Source organism: Emys orbicularis, chromosome 5, assembly GCF_028017835.1.
Source record: "Emys orbicularis isolate rEmyOrb1 chromosome 5, rEmyOrb1.hap1, whole genome shotgun sequence".
NCBI lineage: Eukaryota > Metazoa > Chordata > Testudines > Emydidae > Emys > Emys orbicularis.
In genome coordinates, this window is record NC_088687.1 from 65,131,922 (window position 1) to 65,153,323 (window position 21,402).

At 43.4% G+C, this 21,402-nt stretch overlaps 1 protein-coding gene across 1 annotated transcript in view; it reads left to right on the forward strand.

The window, feature by feature from the left end:
• The window catches only part of GLRB (glycine receptor beta), a 73,397-nt gene that overhangs the window by 18,106 nt on the left and 33,889 nt on the right, over positions 1 to 21,402 (forward strand). Inside the window, exons 2-5 of the mRNA XM_065405198.1 lie at positions 8,298 to 8,404; positions 10,861 to 10,928; positions 13,486 to 13,715; positions 15,721 to 15,803. Of these exons, the coding sequence (XP_065261270.1) occupies positions 8,298 to 8,404; positions 10,861 to 10,928; positions 13,486 to 13,715; positions 15,721 to 15,803 (488 nt within the window). The remainder of the gene's footprint in view (positions 1 to 8,297; positions 8,405 to 10,860; positions 10,929 to 13,485; positions 13,716 to 15,720; positions 15,804 to 21,402) is intronic.

A 21,402-nucleotide genomic window follows, 5' to 3' on the forward strand; every position in this document is an offset into this window, starting at 1 on the left:
GTGAGTGTCTCCCAACCTACCCCGGCATCCCCCTCCCAGAGGCTGGCGCAGATTAGGCGCCGAAAGAGAAGGACACGGGACAAGATGTTCTCCGAACTTATGGGCTGCTCCCGAGCCGAGGCGGCACAGCAGACCCAGTGGAGGGAGAACATGTCGCAATACCAGCGATCACACAGCGAACGGGAGGACAGGTGGCGGCAGGAAGACCAGCAGGCGACTCAAATGCTGCTTGGACTAATGAGGGAGCAAACGGGCACGCTCCGGCACCTTGTAGATGTTCTGCAGGACCGGAGGCAGGAGGACAGAGCCCCGCTGCAGTCTATCTCTAACCGCCCTCCCCCGCCACAAAGTCCCATCCCCCCCTCACCCAAAGTCCCAAGAAGGAGGGGCGGCAGGGGCCGTGAAAACTGTCACTCCACCCCTGCAGACTGCTCAAGTACCAGACGGCTCTCATTCCCAAAGTTTTGATAAGTCCTTTCCTTCACTCCAAAAGCACCTCACCCAAGCCCCCGTCCCAGTGTCATCCCCTACCTGTGTAGTTGTTAATAAAAAATATGTTTCTTTTAATTACTGTTTCCGTCAGGTTCTTTTAGAGGAGAGTGTATTTGAAGGGGGGAAAGGGGGTTTGTAATTGGAGAGGACAGTCACCTTTACCAGGGTACAGACACGGGGGCAGGTTCAGCAGCAGGTCACACACACATTGCAGTCACTAGTTACCCTGGTCAGTCTGGGAGGTGGTTTTCATGTTCTGTGTGGGGGGGCTATGTGAGTTTGTGGCGGGGGAGGGCGGTTACAGATCTTATGCAGTGGTCCTTAGCCTGGATGACAGAGCCACGCAGCAGGGGATCTGTAACCGTCCTACCCTGCCACAAGTCACATAGCCCCCACACACAGAGTCCCGAAAAGGAGGGGTGGCAGGCTCCGTTGAAACAACCAGTCCACCACTGCGGACCGCTCTAGGAGCAGGAGCCTGTCATTCCTCGAGTTTAGAAGCGTCCTTTCCATCACTACACCCGCTCCCCACCACAGTCTGCGTCCCAGTTTCAACCCTTTACCACGAAACCCTTAATAAAGAAAACGGTGTTAATGAACAAAGTTCCATTTATTTTATTTTTAAAGGTGGGTTGGAAGGGGGGAAACGGGGTGAAGGGGGTATGTAACTGGAGAGGATAGTCAACATTAACTGGGTAAAGAAAAGGGGGCAGGTTCAGCTTCTCTTTAAACAAACTTAATAGTCACAGGTTACCCTGCTCACTGTGGAACCTAGCTTTCAAAGCTTCCCGGATGCACAGCGCGTCCCGCTGGGCTCTTCTAATCGCCCGGCTGTCTGGCTGGGCGTAATCAGCAGCCAGGCGATGTGCCTCAACCTCCCACCCCGCCATAAACGTCTCCCCCTTGCTCTCACAGGGATTGTGGAGCACACAGCAAGCTGCAATAACAATGGGGATATTGGTTTCGCTGAGATCAGAGCGAGTCAGTAAGCTTCTCCATCTCCCCTTGAGACGTTCAAAAGCACACTCCACTACCATTCTGTACTTGCTCAGCCGGTAGTTGAAGAGTTCTTTTTCACTGTCCAGGGCGCCTGTACAGGGCTTCATGAGCCAGGGCATTAGCGGGTAGGCTGGGTCCCCGAGGATCACTATAGGCATCTCCACATCCCCAAGAGTTATTTTGTGGTCGGGGAAGTAAATACCTTCCTGCACCCGTCTAAACAGACCAGAGTTCCTGAAAACACGAGCGTCATGAACCTTGCCCGGCCATCCGACGTTGATGTTGGTAAAACGTCCCCTATGGTCCACCAGTGCTTGCAGCACCATTGAAAAGTAGCCCTTTCTGTTAATGTACTGGCTGGCCTGGTGGTCCGGTCCCAGGATAGGGATGTGAGTTCCATCTATAGCCCCACCGCAGTTTGGGAATCCCATTGCGGCGAAGCCCTCTATAATGACCTGCACGTTTCCCAGGGTCACTACCTTTGAGAGCAGTAGCTCAACGATTGCGTTGGCTACTTGCATCACAGCAACCCCCACGGTAGATTTGCCCACGCCAAAGTGGTTCGCGACTGACCGGTAGCTGTCTGGCGTTGCAAGCTTCCAGAGGGCTATGGCCACTCGCTTCTGGACAGTCAGGGCTGCTTGCATCCGGGTGTCCTTGCGCTTCAGGGCAGGGGACAGCAACTCACAAAGTTCAAGGAAAGTTCCCTTACGCATGCGAAAGTTTCGCAGCCACTGTGATTCATCCCAGACCTGCAGCACTATGCGGTCCCAGCAGTCCGTGCTTGTTTCCCGGGCCCAGAATCGCCGTTCCACAGCATCAACATGACCCATTGCCACCATTATATCCACGGCGCGGGCTTTGCGAGAGGTCTGTGCCACTCTCAGACTTCATGTCCTCACCGCGATGCCGTAGCCTCCTCGCCCGATTTCTCAGCATCTGCCTCTGAAAGAGGTGGATGATAAGGTGCGAGGTGTTGACAACGGCCATAACTGCAGCGATGGTCACAGCGGGCTCCATGCTCGCAGTGCTGTGGTGTCCGCGCTGTCACTGACGAGAAAAGTGTGCGAACTGATTTCCCGCCGGCGCTTTCAGGGAGGGAGGGCGGGAGTGACGGTTGAATGACGACAGTTACCCAAAACCACCCTTGACACATTTTTCCCCCCAGCAGACATTGGGGGCTTGACCCAGAATTCCAATGGGCAGCGGGGACTGCGGGAACTGTGGGATAGCTGCCCACAGTGCACCGCTTCCAATGTCGACGCTTGCCCCGTTAGTGTGGACTCACAAAGTCGAATTACTGTTCTTAGTGTGGATACACACGTTCGACTTTGTAATATCGGTTCCACTAATTCGATTTAAGTAAAATCGAACTACTCTCGTAGTGTAGACATACCCTGGTTACCACTGCTCATTCCATATATATAATCAGTTTATCTCTTGATAAATACATTTTGTACTATTTCACATTGTTACACTGACTCTATTATAGGGTTACCATATTTCCACAATCAAAAAAGAGGACACGGGGGGGGGGGGAGCCCCGCCCTAGCCCCTCACTCGCCCTGCCCCCATCCACTCCCTCCCACTTCCCACCCCCTGACTGCCCCCCTCAGAACCCCAACCCCCCTGGTTCTTGTCCCCTGACTGCCCCGACCCTTATCCACTCGCATGGGTGGCAGGATTGTAGAAATTTTGGTGGTGCCCAGAACCCCCCCCCCCCCACCTGCCTGAGGCTCTGAGAGGGGGGTTGGGTGGGGGGAGGAGGTCTGGGGTGCAGGTCCTGGGCTGGGGATTAGGGTGCAGGAGGGGTGCAGGGTGCAGGCTCTGGGATAGAGTTTGGGTGCTGGGTGCAGGCTCCGGGCTGGGGCAGGGGGCGGGGTGTGCAGGAGGGAGTGAGGGGTGCAGGCTCTGGGATGGAGTTTGGGGGTGGGAGGCGGTGCAAAGGGAGGGGGTGCAGGCTTTGGGAGGGAGTTTGAGGGCAGGAGGGGGTGTGTGGGAAGGGGGAGGGGGTTTGGGAGGGAGTTTGGGGATAGGAGGGGATGTAGGGGTGAGGGCTGTGGGTCTGAGGATGAGGGGTTCATGATGCAGGAGGGGGCTCAGGGATAGAGCAGAGGATTAGGGTTTGGGGGGATGAGGGCTCTGGCTGGGGCAGGGGATGAAGGGTTCATAATGCAGGAGGAGGCTCAGGGCTGGGGCAGAGGATTAGGGTGCGGTGGGATGAGGGTTGGGGCTGAGGATGAGGGGTTCATGATGCAGGAGGGGGCTCAGGGCTGGGGCAGAGGATTAGGGTGCGGGGGGATGAGGGTTGGGGCTGAGGATGAGGGGTTCATGATGCAGGAGGGGGCTCAGGGCTGGGGCAGAGGATTAGGGTGCGGGGGGATGAGGGTTGGGGCTGGGGATGAGGGGTTCATGATGCAGGAGGGGGCTCAGGGCTGGGGCAGAGGATTAGGGTGCGGGGGGATGAGGGTTGGGGCTGAGGATGAGGGGTTCATGATGCAGGAGGGGGCTCAGGGCTGGGGCAGAGGATTAGCGTGCGGGGGGATGAGTGCTGGGGCTGGGGATGAGGGGTTTGGGGCGTTGGAGAGGCTCGGGGCTAGGGTGGAAGGGCAGGGTAAGGGCAGCCTGTCTTCCCATTAGTGGATGGGGGACGCTAGGACCCGGGGGCAGCAGACAGCAGTTGCTGCTGGCTCTGGCAGTACAAGCAGGCAAGGGAGAGGCAGGCAGGGAGGGGGGATTCCACGGGGGGGGACGCGCAGAGGGGGGGTGGCAGGTGGAGGCCGGGGACCCATCCAACACTCCCCCGATCCCTGACTGCCCCCCCCCGGACTTCCCTTACCATTCTGGCTCCACATGTAGGCAAAACACGCTGCCCGGTGGGTCGGTTTGTGTGTTACACAGGGCTGCAGACAGAGGGAGGGGGGAGCAGGGGAGAGCTCTGGCTGCTGGAGGCCAATGGGAGCGGCTCAATCGGCCCAGCCGCCCAATCAGCAGCCGCACTCTGCATGGAAGGGAGGCGAGGGAGAAAAAACCCCCAGACATTTTAACCTTGTTACCAATTCCTCCCGGACGGCTATTTAGAGAAGCAAAAGCCGGACATGTCCGGGGAAATACGGATGGATGGTAACCCTACTCTATTAATATTTAAAAAAAAATCTTAATTTTATTTTCTATCTAATAATGATGTTACTCAGATCCTCTAAATGGGGTAGAAGTTCATGTGACTCACCCAGATGTGATCAGGGAGCTGTATAATGCAGTCACTTAATATTACTCCTAAATTCTACCTCATATTTGCATGTTCTATTTCTGGAGTTTGGGGTGGCACAATAACGTATGTAATACTTTGCATCGTCTTTTAATAGGATTCAGAATTCTGATTTGACCTGAAACTTGTCTAAAGAATATCTAATGCCCAGTTTGCAATTTCAAGGTGAAGTGAATGAATATTTACAATTTAAGAACTAAGTTTAGGCACTCTCCTCCCCCCCACCCCCACCCGCAACAGCATAAAAGAGCACACAAATAAAAACCTAAAGCTGCTCGGTAACTGCATTGCTTGCCCTGTTTTAGGTTTTAGAAATGTTTTTCAGCTGCAATATAGGAAAAGAAATCTGAGACCTTGGTGGATTGTGAAGAGGATGTGATTTTTTTTTTAAACACTCTTGGTTTAAACTATGCATTTCCCCCACAGATTACATATTTTTATTAATACTATGGACTCTTGATGTTTTATTCTCACTTTCTTTATAAGAATTTAATTGTCAAAGAATTACCCTGCAGTACAAATGTTGTAGTTGAAGCCCATTTAACAAAGTTTTTTCAATTACACAACTTGTGTTATAAAGTCTTGTTTTTGGATCATAATACTGTGGGTCACATCCTTGGGATTGGCTGTTTGTTGCCTGGCACAAATCAGAGAAGTGTTGGGGGACACAACTGGTGGGCCAAGGAGCAACTTAGCCTCGAAAGGGCCATTCTGGCACCTGGACCCACAGCTCAGCAGTTCTCTGACTCTCCTTCCCTCCCACCAGTCATTCCCTGTTTTGTTGGAGTAAAGTGCTCAGTGACGGATGCTATAGAGCAGGGGTGGGCAAATTATTGCCTGGCGGATGCATCCGGCCCTTCAGATGGCCCGGCCCTTGAGCTCCCACCAGGGAGTGGGGTCTGGGGCTTGCCCCGCTCTGGCGCTTGCCCTGCTCGGTGCATGCCATGACTCCGCACAGCTCCCGGAAGCAGCAGCATGTCCCCCCTCTGGCTCCTACATGTAGGGGCAGCCAAGGGGTTCCGCATGCTGTCCCCGCCCCAAGCGCTGCCTCCGCAGCTCCCATTGGCCGGGAACTATTGGTTGGGAACTGTGGCCAATGGGAGCTGCAGAGGCGGCGCCTGTGGATGGGACAATGCACAGAACTGCCTGGCAGTGCCTCCACATCGGAGCCAGAGGGAGGACATGCTGCTGCTTCCGGGAGCTGCTTGAGGTAAGTGTTGCCCGGAACCTGCACCCCTGATCCTCTCCTGTGACCCGACCCCCTGTCCCAGGCCTGATCCCCGTCCCGCCCTCCAAACTCATCAATCCCAGCCCAGAGCCCCCTCCCGCACCCTGACCTCCTCATTTCTGGCCCCACCAGAGAGCACGCACCCCCAGCTGGAGCCCTCACCCCAACACCCAAATCCCCAATTTCGTAAGCATCATAGCCCGCCATACAATTTCCATATCCAGATGTGTCCCTCATGCCAAAAAGTTTTCCCACCCCTGCTGTAAAGCCAAAATAGCTGGTTCTAGTGAGTTTTCTACAGTGGGTAGCCAGCTATACAAGCTTTAAAGCTGCTTTTCAAAACTGGGGTAGCAAAAATAAGCCTTAGCCAGGGCCCAGGGTCTGGCCCTGTCTGCCTGACTATGATCTCTATTGTTTTCAGTGGTTTTACTCTTGTTTTATATGGATGTGATTTGAAATGAATATCAAGCCAAGGGTAGACAGCCCTCCAGGATTGTCCTGGAGTCTCCAGGAGTCACATGACATAATCTTCAAGTTTATGTCATGTGATGAAACCTCCAAAATTGGCAACCCTAATCAAGCCAGGTTTACAGGTAGTTTAAATATCAGGTTTTTCATGGTAGCTTAGCAGCTGCTGATAGAGGATATATGGTTTATTCAGCTTTGAGGGATCGGCAAGGAAAGTTCTCATATAGATTATACGGGTTCCCCCCCCCCTCCTTCTTTTGGAGCATCTTGAAAGGCATAATTGTAAAACCAGTTGTGATGCATTGTGCACTCCTGACCTTTCTCTGCTGTATAAATCTTCAGGGATTCCATTTAGTTTGAGTTTGGTTCCTGAAAGTATCCTTTTTATCATAGCACGTATTACATTTTGGGGAAATAACCAATAATACATTGTGGTAATATGTGGATGAGTGGAAGATTGATCCTGTTGGTATGTTGTTCCATTGTCTGAGATATTAGAAACTTGATTATTTCATTTAGAAGTGCTTCTCAGCATGCAGAGATGCTGCTGCTCCTATAATCACAGCCTCTACACTAATATAATCAAGTTGAGGGTAGTACTCTAATAAGTGAAACCATACTTCGCGTCCAAGGAAGTAATCTTGGATTCTAAATATAAAATCTATTCTGTCTTCCACATGCACAGCATTTAGTTGTAAATTTCATGAAACAAGGGTAACCTCAAAAGCTCTCAACACATTCACTGAATCCTCACGTAAAATATGTACAAGCAAACTGAAACATCATAACAAGCTGAGCAAATTAGGTCCAGTGACCTACTATTCAGTTTAGAGTGAGGTATGAAATAACCTCACCATCTGGGTTATGTGATACAACACACTTATGTATAAACTTACTGTCTTATCTCCTATGGAGTCTGAGTCAGGGTGTAAGTAGTACAAAATGATAGATTTGTTTAGTCATATGATAAATCACAAACAGGCTTAGGTTTGATGTTTCATTTGTTCTCATGAGTTTTGTGTGAGGTTACTCTGGAGTCTTGGAATTTCACAACCACACGTACGTAACATTACCAGACTGTGTGTGTGGATGGTCCACTGAATTGCATGGGTGAGTTACAAGGAGGTGTGTGTGTGGTGTTGTGTGCACGCATGTGCCTGCTGATCTTAATATCAAAATTCAGTCGCTAAGCTACACTTACCTATCCCAAGCTAACTAATTTTACTGATCACCTGAAACATGAACTGTAATGGGAAGGTTAATGAAGATTGCAGTTCTCCCTGCAAAAGTAAAATGAGAATCTGCAACCTCTTTTGCAATTGAAAAGGGTTATCAGGATTTACCAATTAAATTACGAAAAGCCTGTGGGATAGCTGGGTCTGTCACATGAAAGCAATAGACTGCCAAAAACCTCTGAATATTTTGGCACCTAAAATTGCTTGTCAATTTGTTTGTTCCTAATTTGACAGTCACTAAAAATAGTTCTGTAGGCTGCTTCTACTAATGAAGAAATTAAAGCATCTCTGATATAAAAGTCATTAGTACATTTTTGCTTATTTGATGTTTTTAGTTTTTTATTTAGTTTACAATCAGAAACGGAGAGTTTTCATTGTTTTTATAACATTATGAAGAAAATATTGAAATGTCAGTACTACAGTGTATTAGAGTAAGATAGGTAAAGGAAAATTAAATACTATAGAAGTTACTTGAAAGGGGTAAACTTGGGGGAGGTTTATATATATGATGCCTTTTGGATAGTTTGAATGGCATTTTAAAATGACTCAGGAAGTTCAAAGTTACAGTACCTGCTATCTTAACAATAACCAATGCACTTTTTCACAGCCAGCAATCAGCTGAAGATCTTGCAAGAGTACCTGTTAATTCTACCAGCAATATCTTGAATAGGCTGTTGCTCACTTATGATCCTAGGATAAGACCAAATTTCAAAGGTTTGTCACATATAAAAGACATTTTCTACCTTTTCAAGTTATTAACATTTCTTCTTCTATTTTTTATTTTTTTATTCACATGCACAGAATCTCTGGAAACTAGATTTCTGGAAAGATTCAGGATAAAATTTCTGAAAAGGGGGTGAAACTGCTGAAAGATATTTACCCTTTTTAGCCGATGGATAGATATCATATGCATATTTCATGCTGCTAACACATGGAGTGTTTTTAGGGATTTTTTTTAATTGATACCTTTTTAAAATTAAATGATATGGTTTTATTTAGTATTTGAATACTGTTTTCAAGGCAATGTATTTTTAAAACATTAAACAGTTTTACTTAATTTTTTTTAAACCGGTTCTTGTCGATGATCATGAAAATACTACAGAATTTAGGCCCTACCATGTTAGTATTTCTAAAGCACACAGAAGTTATAATTCCCTTAAATCTGTGCTAAATCCTATTGCTGCATTTTGGAAATTAATGTGGTTCATATACTTAAGTACATGCCCTTAGCAGCTATCACTTCTGTACTGTTATAATAATGACAGGAGTATATATCCTCTAAATAATATGTGATAATTCTCACAGCTGCATCTTAAGTTTTCCAGGAATGAGATTCTTTCTAAAAAAAACCAATTTTTATTACACTACTTAAACTGCAGCTTGTGAGTGTGGCTTTTGCCACAGTAAAAATCACATATAAATATGCGTGTGTAGGTATATAATTGTAACACAACTACATATATAGTATGAAGAAAACTAGTCTGGAAAGCTATAATCTTGATTGTGCTTCTGAGGAGAGTGCTACAGATATGCCATTACCACCTTGTCCTCAAGATAAAGACTTTTCCTCTTCCCAATGGGAAACAGTTCTTCAGATAGATCTACTCAACTCCCTTTATAAAACTATTAACCCCGCCCCCCAATCTCAAATACTATATCTTACCTCAGAAGAAACTTCGCCCCTTTTTTGTTCACTATGGAAGCTTACTCAATTATTTTCAACACTAGGCATTGTCACACGGGTTGCATGTCCACCTGATAGGCTACTTGATATTCAGCAATAGGTAAACATATAGCCCCAAATCTTATTGTCAATATTTGATTCCTTCTCTCCCACCCACTCCCATCGCTGGCAGTCCAGAATGAATCTGGACTGAAGAAGAAAGAGGAGAAATGTTACATCATTTCAGAGGGAGGCGATGGGGGAAGAAGAATATCTTCTGACAAGTGATTTGCCCACATTAAAATATTTCTCAAGCATGACTGATTTACTTGGCTTGCACATAGACCTGGCCTAAATCTGCAAGATACTGAGCACCCTCAATGGCACTGAAGGCATTTGGAGTTGAGGGCACTCAGCCACTTGCAGGAGGGGCTCAGCACGACATAGTCTCAAGCCTGCACATAAGGCAGAATCTACACTTTCACCAGTCAGTCTTAGCAGCATGAATTGGAACAATATTAATTAAATAAAATTTATATTAGATTCTGAATCTGAATGTTTCCCATGCTGTCAGACCTTATTTAGGACACAAACAAGATTCTACCATCCCTGTCCATCATGCTGGTTGCTGGAAAGGCTACCTTGTTGTGTCGGCCTCTCTCTCAACCCAACCTGGAGGACCAAAGGACTGCTTTTCATCTGGTCCCTCTCTATCCTTTGACCATCCATCATGGGTGACCTCACCAGGAATTAAAACTCCCGCCAGCATAGCTCTCAGGGTCATTGGAACACACAAGCTGCCCCCTCATGTCAAGTTGTAGTCTCCAGGAAAGAGTATATAAGAACAACCTTCAGGTTCAGTTAAACTATGTTGTGCTGCAGACGAAGAAGCTGCAACGGGCCATTTTTATACCCCACCACAACCACTAACCTCTTTACATGCTCACACCAGACTTGCACAAAGAACAGTTGGTCTGGAGAATCTAAGCAAATATGACAGTATAAGTCACAAATCAGTGAAGAGAGCTGAAAGTATATGTCTTTCCTCTGTACGTATGTTGTCTGTATCCATTACACTATATACAGGGGCTGGTACTAGATTGTGAGCTTTGTGATAACACACAAGCATTACATTTGCAAAAGATTCCAATTTACTGTTCATGTAGCATTTTAAGCTTAGATAATGTGGGCTGAGGAATTTTTCTAGTTTCTTATCACCAGAATGAAAATAATTTTCATAATTTTCATTGTAATGGGAGCAGGACTGGACACCATATCTTTAACCCAGCAAATGTATATTGGAAGATAAAAAGATACTAATGGCCTGATTCATATCTATATTTCAGTGCCAGAGCAGTGTTAAGCGCATTTAAAAGGGGCCCTAAAGTGGGTGTAATTCAATGTAAGGACCCTTTACATTGCCAGAATGGTATAAATAGTCACTAGTTCACAAGAGAATCAGGCCCTAAACCTTACAGTGTGCATTTTCTATTTTTTTTTTCTTTAGGAATTCCAGTCGATGTAACAGTCAACATTTTCATTAACAGCTTTGGATCAATCCAAGAGACAACGATGGTAAGTGTGAAATTTGAATATTTGCATACAAAATTTCTAAGTTAAACTAAATTAAATCTACTCATCCACAAAGAGGATTGTATCTTGTTGTTCATAAATTGTGAGAGGTTTTATTATCTGATGGATTCAAGGCCTAAAAAATTAAAAATTAAAAGTGGCTTCTGAGAAGTGTGAAATGTGGTTCTTCCTTGCTTAAGATATTCAATTCAGCAATGTGTTAGTTTGTATTAGTGTGAGGTCAATGACCTCCCTGAGAGCCCGTTTTGTCACTTATGCAGTCTTAAGGTAAATGTTTAGTCCATAAATGAGACGCATAGAAAGGTGACCAGGCCAAGAGCAGAAGGATGTGTAGTGTACAAATTCTTAATTTTCCAGGCACCTGAAGATATGAGTAAGCACAGTGGAGGAATGTAAAAAAATGCAATATCAATGCACAGTTGATCACACTTTATACCTATGTTTGTTACCCAGGATGAGTGAAGGTAAATTGATTATTGATAAAAGACAGATGGTAATGATTGGGAACTCCCTACTACAGTAAGTCATTTTGGTAGTTTTTCTGAGTGCCAGGGTGAGAAGCATTCTCTTATGGTCATAAAAGTTGAGGAATATTCAATAGCTTAGTCCTTGTTGGACCCAGTGACATTAGCAGAAGTAGTGTGAAAGACTTGCATTTAAATTTGGAATTTGGTTTAGGAAGGGGGAGTCTACATTTAAAGCTTTTCCATTTGTCACAGTCTGTTCCAGTCTTCTGCTCCCTCCCCTCCCTGGCCCCATCCCACTGTTTGGATTCATATTCAGTAGTCAGTAAATGCCCAGGCCAACTATTTGGTATCAGGTCAAATACAAATAACCTACATTCATCACACCCCTGTGTGTGCATCCTATATTGCATTGGCTTCTCTTGTTGCCGTATTGCATTATTAACTCACTCTCTCTGCGTTACTGTTTTTCAGGTTTTTCCCTCACACTGAATATCTACTTTGGGATTATTTTCCCCCAGAGATATTAACCTGCTTTTTTCAAGACTAATCTAAATTGTGTTTTTTGCTCATTTTTTAAATCCCTTTAAGTCCCTTTTGTATTATATCTCTGTCCTCACTGATGTTTGAAACTCCTCCCAATTTCCTACAGGACTGCAATTTCATCTGTGAATTTCATTAGTATGACATTATTTCCTCTCCTGTATCACTCAGGAAGATTTCATTTAATCAAACCGGATGTAACACAAATACCTGTGGTAATCCACTGGATTCCTCCCCCAATTCAGTCCTGCTATTTTCAGTTATCATTAGCTTAGTCATTCAGCAGGAATTGATTTGAGAATACATTCTCGGAGACACAGTATCAAATACTTTATTAGGGCCTAAATACCCTGTCATATATCTACTATTTTCCTTACATCCAGTTTTGTGGCTCTTTCAAAAAAAAAAAAAAAAAAAAAAAAGCAATCAAGTTTGTCTGGCAAGAGCTTTCCTTTATTAAATCCTCACTGCGTATTAACCATGGCTCCACTATCTAAAGCCATGATTCTTAAATATATGCCAAAAGTTAGGCTCCTCAATCCATATTCAAACATCTAACTAAATAAGGATCTGTTCCGAAGCCCTTTGAAGTCACTGGGAATCTTTCCAATGACTTCAGTGGGCTTTTGATCAAGTCCTTAGTTACCTGGTTTTTCAAAGGTTCTGAGCACCCACCAGCTCCCTTGGGAGCTCAGCAGTTTTGAAAATCAGTCCATTTACTTCAGGCTCTCATTTAGGAAAACGTCCCTGTTAAGGACAGTATGTAAGCACATGGACTACAATATAAATGTTAAATAATAATAGTAAAAGCCCCTTTTGATGTCAATGGACTTAAACGTGCTTAAAATTAAGGACACACATCGGTGCTGTCCTAAGACAATTTCAATGGGATTGCTCAAGTGCTTAAAGTTAAGCATGCGTGTAAGTGTTTGCAGTGGACTGACACCAACATTTAGAAACATGTTTCATTTTTCTTTCGTTTGTTGTTTATTCTGTGGGTATTACTTCTCTGCTCTGTTTTCTTCTTTGACAATGTAATGCCATATTGTTAACATACCATCTAACCAACTGGAGCATGTGCTGCAGTTTACACTTACCAGGTCATTGATGTAAATGTGAAATCCACATGGGCCCTGCCTGATATCCTGTTGCCTGAAATACATATATATTGTAGAAGTATAAGACCACACTCTGTCCTCATTTACACACATGTGGCACCATTGGTGTCATTGGGGCTGCACAGATGTGAGTGAGGGCAGAATTTGACCCATATTATTTTAATTTAACATGGTTAATCTTGAGAAACAAAGCATTTATGTAACCTAACTTTATGTATCTTTTAGCTAATTCCTTTAAAACCAAGAAAATTGTGTGCTGAAGAATGATCAGCTGTATCCATTAGAGGAAAACCACAAAATCTAAATAGATCTTTTTTTCATTTTGGAGCCTGCATGTTTTTTTGTTTGTTTGTTTTTTTCTGTTTTGTTGTTTTGTGGTTAGATTAATACACACTTGCAAATTCTTCTCATCAGGATTACAGAGTTAACATCTTCCTAAGACAAAAGTGGAATGACCCCAGACTTAAATTGCCCAATGACTGGAGGGGTTCAGATACACTGACAGTGGATCCTACAATGTTTAAATGTCTGTGGAAACCAGACTTGTTCTTTGCAAATGAAAAGAACGCCAACTTCCATGATGTCACTCAAGAAAATATTCTTCTATTTATATTTCGGGATGGAGATGTTCTAGTCAGTATGAGGTATTGTGGTATTTTTAATTGTAAATATTTACTGTTGGTTTTATTTAAATAATCTTCAATAAGTTATTTGGTGTAGGACATACATCTCGCTTTGCAGGTTAGTAATATGTATAATTTACAAAGATAATCATTGGTAGAACTTTCAGCTGATATTGATATTAAAAATGCATAAAAATAAATCAGAGTGAATTCTCATAAAACTACAGATTCTAAAGCATATTGATTGATATTTTGGCTAGTATGAAAGATTCTGAAGCTTAGGTATGTATTAGATCATTTTAAAATACCAAATGTAGGTAAAATAAGATTTTACAAAATGGAATAAAGATCTTAGTGAGATAGTTGGCCAAATTCAGCAGAAGCCTGGTGAAACTGACAATAATTAGGGTCTTTCAGAGTAAGTGATACAATTTTCAGACCACATTAGATGCCCCTTAAATTAATAAGAATTTGATTTATAGCTACTAACAATTGCTGCAGCCAGAGGCAGAAAATGAAAAAAAACTGTATGTAGGGGATTGTCCATTGGTCTGTAAATGTAGCAGGAAAATACTGATTTGGGTCAGTGTAATACCGGATATAAGTTTTTCAGTGGATCCAAATATTTTTTTATTAGAAGACTATCTTTACACAAATGACACTTTTTATTGAGGATTGAGTTAGTGGTAAAAGACACACAAAAGAAACAATGTGCCATAGTATAGTTAAATACAGAGGCTTGCAACCTTATTAAAACTACTGACCAATGGGGAACCCCCCCCACACACACATACAAACTACCTGGCTCTAGTGTGGGTTTCACCTGGCATCAGTGGTCCTGGGTTCTACAAACCTGAGGGTGGATATGGGAGCAATGCCCCCTTTATTCCCTCAGGCCTGTCTGGAGACCCTGGCTGGAAGTCAGAGTCCCAACCCATTCCTCTCCTCCACACAAGAGGTAGAAGAGGAGGAGAGACATATGCTGCATGAGACATAGAGGCAAGTCCATCACTATGCAGTGTTGTCCATGAGGCTCATGCCCAAGCAGCCCATTGGGTTACAGAGACCTCACTTCAAAAGTTGCAATGAATGTAATTTAAATTCCCCAAGTAAACCTTTCAGATGCCGGATGAAGGTGAAAAAACCCACAGAACAGTTTGCCATTTTTCCATATGGGAAAACAAAAATCCCTTCCAGACCCCAAACAAAATTTGGCAATCAGCTTCGTACCTGGCATCGTGAGATCTAGCTCTCTACACAAAAGTGGGCCTGGAAAAGAGCCTAAACTGGCTACTTGCCAACAGCAAGCAGAAACAATCCTCCCCCAGTCCAGCAGGTGAGAGCCAATCAGCTGGCTTATCCTGACCCCCTACTGCTGTTCAGTGGAGCAGGAGCAGACAGGACATGGTCCTCCCCCTTTTCCTCCATAGCCTGGTGGGGGAGAGGGAATGAGAAAGAAGCAATACCCTCCCCACAATGTAGTACTTTCCCAACTGCTCTCACTTGAGATTTCCCCCTCCCACTACCTAGGGTGAGGGGAGATGCCCTCCCAGACAGGGTTACCAGATAGCAACTGTGAAAAAACGGGACGGGGGTGGGAGGGAATAGGTGTCTATATAAGAAAAAGTCTCAAAAAACGGGACTGTCCCTTTAAAAACAGGACATCTGGTCACCCTACTCCTGGACCCATCAAAGACACATCCTGACTAGTGAGTTGAGCATTTTTTCCCTCAAAATGTTATCCATTAAAACCTTATTGCACTATTTTTAAACCATACAGAATTTAGCCAACAAAATACATGAATAAATTTTGAATTATGTTTGTTCGATACCTCAGTATTTTGGAGTCAGACTCTGTGACAAGAGAAAATTATTGAGGCTCTACTCTATACATTCTTGTTATTTTTGTACTTCTTTAAATGTAAAGATATATATATATATATATATATATATATAAAATCTTACTCTACTTTGTTACTTACAAAACAGTTCAAATTGTGTCTAAGATCTATTTTTCCATTTTCAGATTATCCGTTACTCTGTCATGCCCTTTGGACTTGACCTTGTTTCCTATGGATACACAGCGTTGCAAGATGCAATTGGAGAGCTGTATGTAAATCAGTCTATGCATAAAAATTGTTACCTTCTAGGCAGGCCTGAAAATCAAACAAGAAATATATTATATATGTTGTTCAGTGTAAACATTTCTTAATGAATTTTAAAATTAATATTCCATGATCATTACAAATTTAAATTTATGGTTCTTTCCTACAAAAATTTCTAATTTTTATGGCACCATTTGTTCTAGTTTTAGTTTTTTGCTAACAAACACATAATGACACTGTTTAGCATTTCTGAAGACATTTAAAATGTATTGGGTAAAATCAGGACATAAATATCATTTGGAAAAATGAATTAGTAGTTCCCTCAGGTAGTTTTAACTTGCATGACAACCACTTCCTCTGCAGAATATTTTGGGATAAATTAGCTCTTGTATTATTGAGTGTAAATCTACCGAATTAAATAGGTCTGCCCCTGTTTATAATAGGTTTGAATTAGGTTTTATACGTTTAACTAATACTGGGCTCAATCCTACAGTCCTTTGAGTCCCAAAACCCTGATATCAGTGGAAGTTTGCCTGAGAAAAACCTCAATACAAGGCCCATTAGCAGCATTATAGATATCATATTTACTCAAGGAAGAAGTATTCATGAACAGTTTTTTCCACTTTATTAGAAACACTGACCTTTCTTTAATACCAGATGTGCTAAATTCAAACTGGTGAGGAGGAGGAATTGATTATCACCCTCTCCCTTGAGTGATAGTGTGATTTAAGCTTTTGCCCTTTTTTATTCAACTAGCAACAGTAAGAAGTTAGCTCATGGACTTTATTCCCTTCCAGTTCCAACAGTGGGGATGCTTTCTTGTTTCACTATTTGTTACCCATAAGATGTTTTGTTTTACTTAATTACTTGACTAATGGAACTTCCAAAACCAAATTGTTTCTTACCTAGTGTCAGTCTTTTTTAAAAAAGGTCACCATCTGGAAAAAAAAATCATGAAATTCACTAAATTAAATGGATTTGACTATGTGCTTATGCTCTTGAATTCTAGAGCAATCTTATTAATGTGTCCCTGATGGAAGGTCTCTGGGTGCATTTTTCCCAATGGCATGCATTTATGCATTATTCTGACCTCAGATTGAATACACGCATGTCACAAAATATTGGCATAATATGTGTATTTAAAAAAAAGCCCCCGCCTCCATGTTAAACTGTAGCTCTAACAATCTGCTAGAACAGCTACGTATATCATCCAAACCTTTGCTTAAACATACCAAAATGGAGCACAGTTTACTAAAAATGGTGTAATAAAGCCACAAACTGCATACATAGAAACATCACAGTGATTGGAAAAAGCTTTAAAATGGTATTGGGGATCATATCATGAACTCTTGATTCCAGTACCCAGGTGCATATCACTTGAGCTAAAGGAAAATGTCTGGTAACTAGTGAAGGATTACAGTTAAGAGCTCTGTTTTAGTGGGCTAGCCACTAGATGAGCAGAGAGCTATATATAGTAGGAGGTCTTTATTTACATACAGACTCTCGGGCTTTAAGGATTTAATGAGTGATGGGGTTTTTTTAGATACATCTTCTGAACAATAAATCCCACCCAGGCTTTACTTTAGATCATACAGATCAAATGTTTTAAAGTAGTAATAATTAAATATTGTCTTGGCTTCCAGCAGTCAAGAAAGATTTGGATTCTAGGGTGGGTTAATCACTTGCTGTTTTGAAAGTTTAAAAATTATGGGCCAAATTCTCTTCTCTTCTCTTCTTCTTGTTCTACTCAGGTGACACAAAGGAATCTGGCCATAGTGGACTAACTGGGAATGCCCCAGTGTAATGGGGGCACTCATCTCTCCCTGCAAACCCAGCTCAAGGAAATGCAGTCAGAAACAAACTCTGGTTATCCCTCAAGTTTCTTTGAGCAGAGGCACACCTGTCCTTAATCCTCTGATCCCAACCAGGAACTTACCTGCTAAGGCCCTGTAGCTCCTTTTATCTGAGCCTGCTGGGTTCTTATTGGCTTCTTCCATGAGGCTTGTCTAGGCAGGCCTGGAGGACCCACCTTTGCTGCTGCTTTCCTGTCACTTCTCTGCTTTCTGGGGTGGGGTACAGTAGAACCGCTGGGCCTCTGTTAGGTAGCTGCAAAGGCCAGGTACGCCCTGTCACACCCCGTTAAGGAGAATCTCTCAGCAGGAATGAAGCCAGCAGATCTGGCTCCTTTGCTGACTTTCCCCTTACCTCTGTGTAGAGGACAAAGAAAGGCACTTTGGGTGCAGTTCCACTCCACCAGTTCTTAACTGGCAGGTGATAACTTACACAGCTGGCATACGGCAGCTGTACTTCAGAATAGGGGAGCCGTAACCAGATCTCAGCAAAGAGAGACTCTCCCGCAATATTTCTTTCTCTCATTCCAAAGTCTCTAATAACCTCTATGTAATTTGAGATAGTAATTACACTGAATAGTCTGAGTTGGAGAGGCTTTGAACACTCATAGCTCCTGCTGACGATAATGGAAGTTGTGGACATTCTCTCAGAACCAAGCCCTATGTTGTGTTTTTGGGGGGGCTGGTGGTTGTTTTTTTTCCTGACAACTTGCTTCTGTAAAAGCATTCTCCATTGCTTACACCTTGAGAACCCCTGGCATAATGATGAACACAGAGCCCTTAAGAGATGTAACAAGGTGACTGGCTCTTTAAGGGGAGAAGGGTCCAGCCTCACCTGTAACACACGTAGCTTGCCTCTCCATATGGAGAAAATGTTTGAAGTCATGTGGCAGGCAAGTCTTATGACTAAATCAGGGTTTCGGGGATGGGGTAAAACAAAACCCATGGAGAGCCAGAGGGGAGAGAAAGAAAGACTTATGTTGAAAGTCCTGGTAGTTGCTGCTTGATAGAGAGTAGGGAGAGACTCTCCCTAGTTCCCCAGCAGCAGGTTTGGGGGTGCATGTCAGCAGAGCGCAGGAGTCAGCGAGGATGGATAAAGTGTGGAGAATAAGTCTGCTAGAGGAGAGCTTCAGCAGGGACAGGACTAAGAAACCTGCACCAACAATTGAGCCAGCCAGGAAGACTGGGTAGGGGTTCTTGTGTTTCCTTGGGAACTTTGTTAATAAACCCAGACCCCAAGAAGGGGTGTTATTTGACACATAAATGCCTATTTTGACATTACTGGAAAGCCCAAGGGTGGGAACTGAGACAGACCAGGTAGGTATGAACATGTTTTCCTCTCATCTGTTAAGACGCTGTTTTATTATTTTGCAGTCTCCAAAGGCACTGGAAATCTTCACTTACTCTTCTGCACTATCACACCACTTCACTTACCTGACTCCTTTTTACTCTTCCCATTAGCAGTTATCAAGAGTTTGTAACATCATTGTAATACAAAATTTCAATAATCCATAACAGCACCACAGCCACCAACTCCATAGTCTATCTTCCTTTACCGCTAGTCTTCCCCAAAAATCTATAGCTGTTCTGCTCCTACCACATCTGGCTGCACGACACTCTCTTGGGAAAGTAAAATGCCTCCTTCTTGATCTCCCTATCACCTCTAGTCACCCTGTGTCTGTAAGAAAATAGCAGAAATAGAGGGGGTTTAGAAACAGATGATGAAAATTATTAGAAGCCTGGAAAGGCTTCTATATGAAGAGAAACTGAAAAGACTGGCATTGCTTAGTTTAGAGGGAGATGAATTGAGTATATAATAGTTCAGAGAAGGTAAATTAAATGCTTCTGTTATCCTCTCTCATAATTCAAGGACAAGAGGACATTTATTGTAGTTGAAAAGCAGCAAATTTAAAATTGATAATAAGTAATACATTTTTATTTAAAATAGAATTAGCCTTTGAAACTCATTTCCACTAGATGTTATTGAGACAGAGCCTGGTGGGATTCAGAAAAGAAATATCTACAGTTACATTTAAGATTCTAAAATATAGAAGGGATATAAACCCTCCTGCATCGTGGGATAAGTCAAACTTTGCCTGGTGGGTTTAGGAAAAATTTCCCCAATGGGCAGGTTATGTCATAATTGTCAACTATAGAGTTTTATTCTCCTTCCTCTGAAGCATGTGGTCTGGCCAGTGTTACAGACCGGATACTGGACTAGACTGGTGTCCTGATCTGGTATGGTAGGTCTTAGTTCTTAACTCAGCTCACTCAATTCGAGATGCCTTCCAGCTTTAGCTCCCTGTATTGCCATCATCATTTTACTTTGTAGCATTTTCACTACTGCACTAAAAATTCCATAATTGATAAGAAATCTATCTTTGACCCCAATATTCCTAACAGCTATTACCACCTGCACAAGTTACACTCATTCTGTAAAGTGTTGGTGAGGTTAGCGAAGTTAACTTTCTCCAATTACTTTACTGCTCACCTCCTTTTGATCCAGGCCTGTATGTCTTTAACCTCCTCCATGGCAAGAAACTGCTTTGCTTGGACTGTTCAGTTACCTCTTCCACTTTGCTAAAGATAACTCCTTGTGCTATTTATTCTTCTTAATCTCAGTGCAGCTATATGACACCAATGTCAAGAAATATACTCTTTGACTGGCCTGAACACTAAATAGATATGAGTCCCTCCTCACCAAGTTTGGCTACTATATCTCTTATGACCATTTCTTTGTCTCTAGTTTCAGCGTGATAACCATGTTAGTCTGTATCAGCAAAAACAACGAGGAATCCTTGTGGCACCTTAGAGACTAACAAATTTATTTGGGCATAAGCTTTCGTGGGCTAGAACCCACTTCATCAGATGCATGAAGTGAAAAATACAGGAGCAGGTATAAATACATGAAAGGATGTTAGTCTCTAAGGTGTCACAAAGACTCCTCGTTGTTTTTGTCTCTAGTGATGACTGTGCCTTGGATTCTAAACCATTCTGCTCTAGTCTCCCAAAAACTCTCTGCTTCATTTGCCTCCTCTTTTTTACACTAAAAATTTGACAATTTAAGCACAACTACCACTTTTATGCCAGTGACATCTAACTCTGTCTCTCCTTTTATCTCTTTCATTTACCTTTCCCTCAGCTCTCTCCCAATCTCTCTGAAGCATATAAATCTTTGATGTGATGTTAAATTGAATGTTAGAAAGACAGGTATCCTCCACCTTTGCAAGAGAAGTATCCTCAGCTATGTCTCTAAGACATGCATTTCCTTCCTCGCCTCTGACCTTCCTGGCACTTCACAGGGCTATAATCTTGGAGTTATCCCTGACTCCAAAATCTCCACTGCAGCTCTCATTACTATTTTTTACTAGTCCACCTTACTACCATCTCTGCAATATAGTTCGCATCTTCCTCAGCATACACACGAAGAACTGCTTTTTTGTGAATTAGTTACCTCATGCCTTGATTTTTACAACACATTTCCTGCAAGGCCTCCTAGAGATCCTCCTATCCAAACTCCAGTCTGCTGGGAGTGCTACCAACTCTCTCATACCTATCACCTTTGTCCTGAAAGACCTCTACTGACTTCCCAGCCACTTGAAAATTGACTCATACTAAGTATCCTTCATGACTATGCCCTTAACTACCTCTGGTCTCCTGTCTCTTTACTCTTCTGCTCTGCCAATCGAAGTATCCTCTTAGACTTACATTCTCCCTCTACTCTGATTCTTTGCTGCATCATCAGCTATCCTG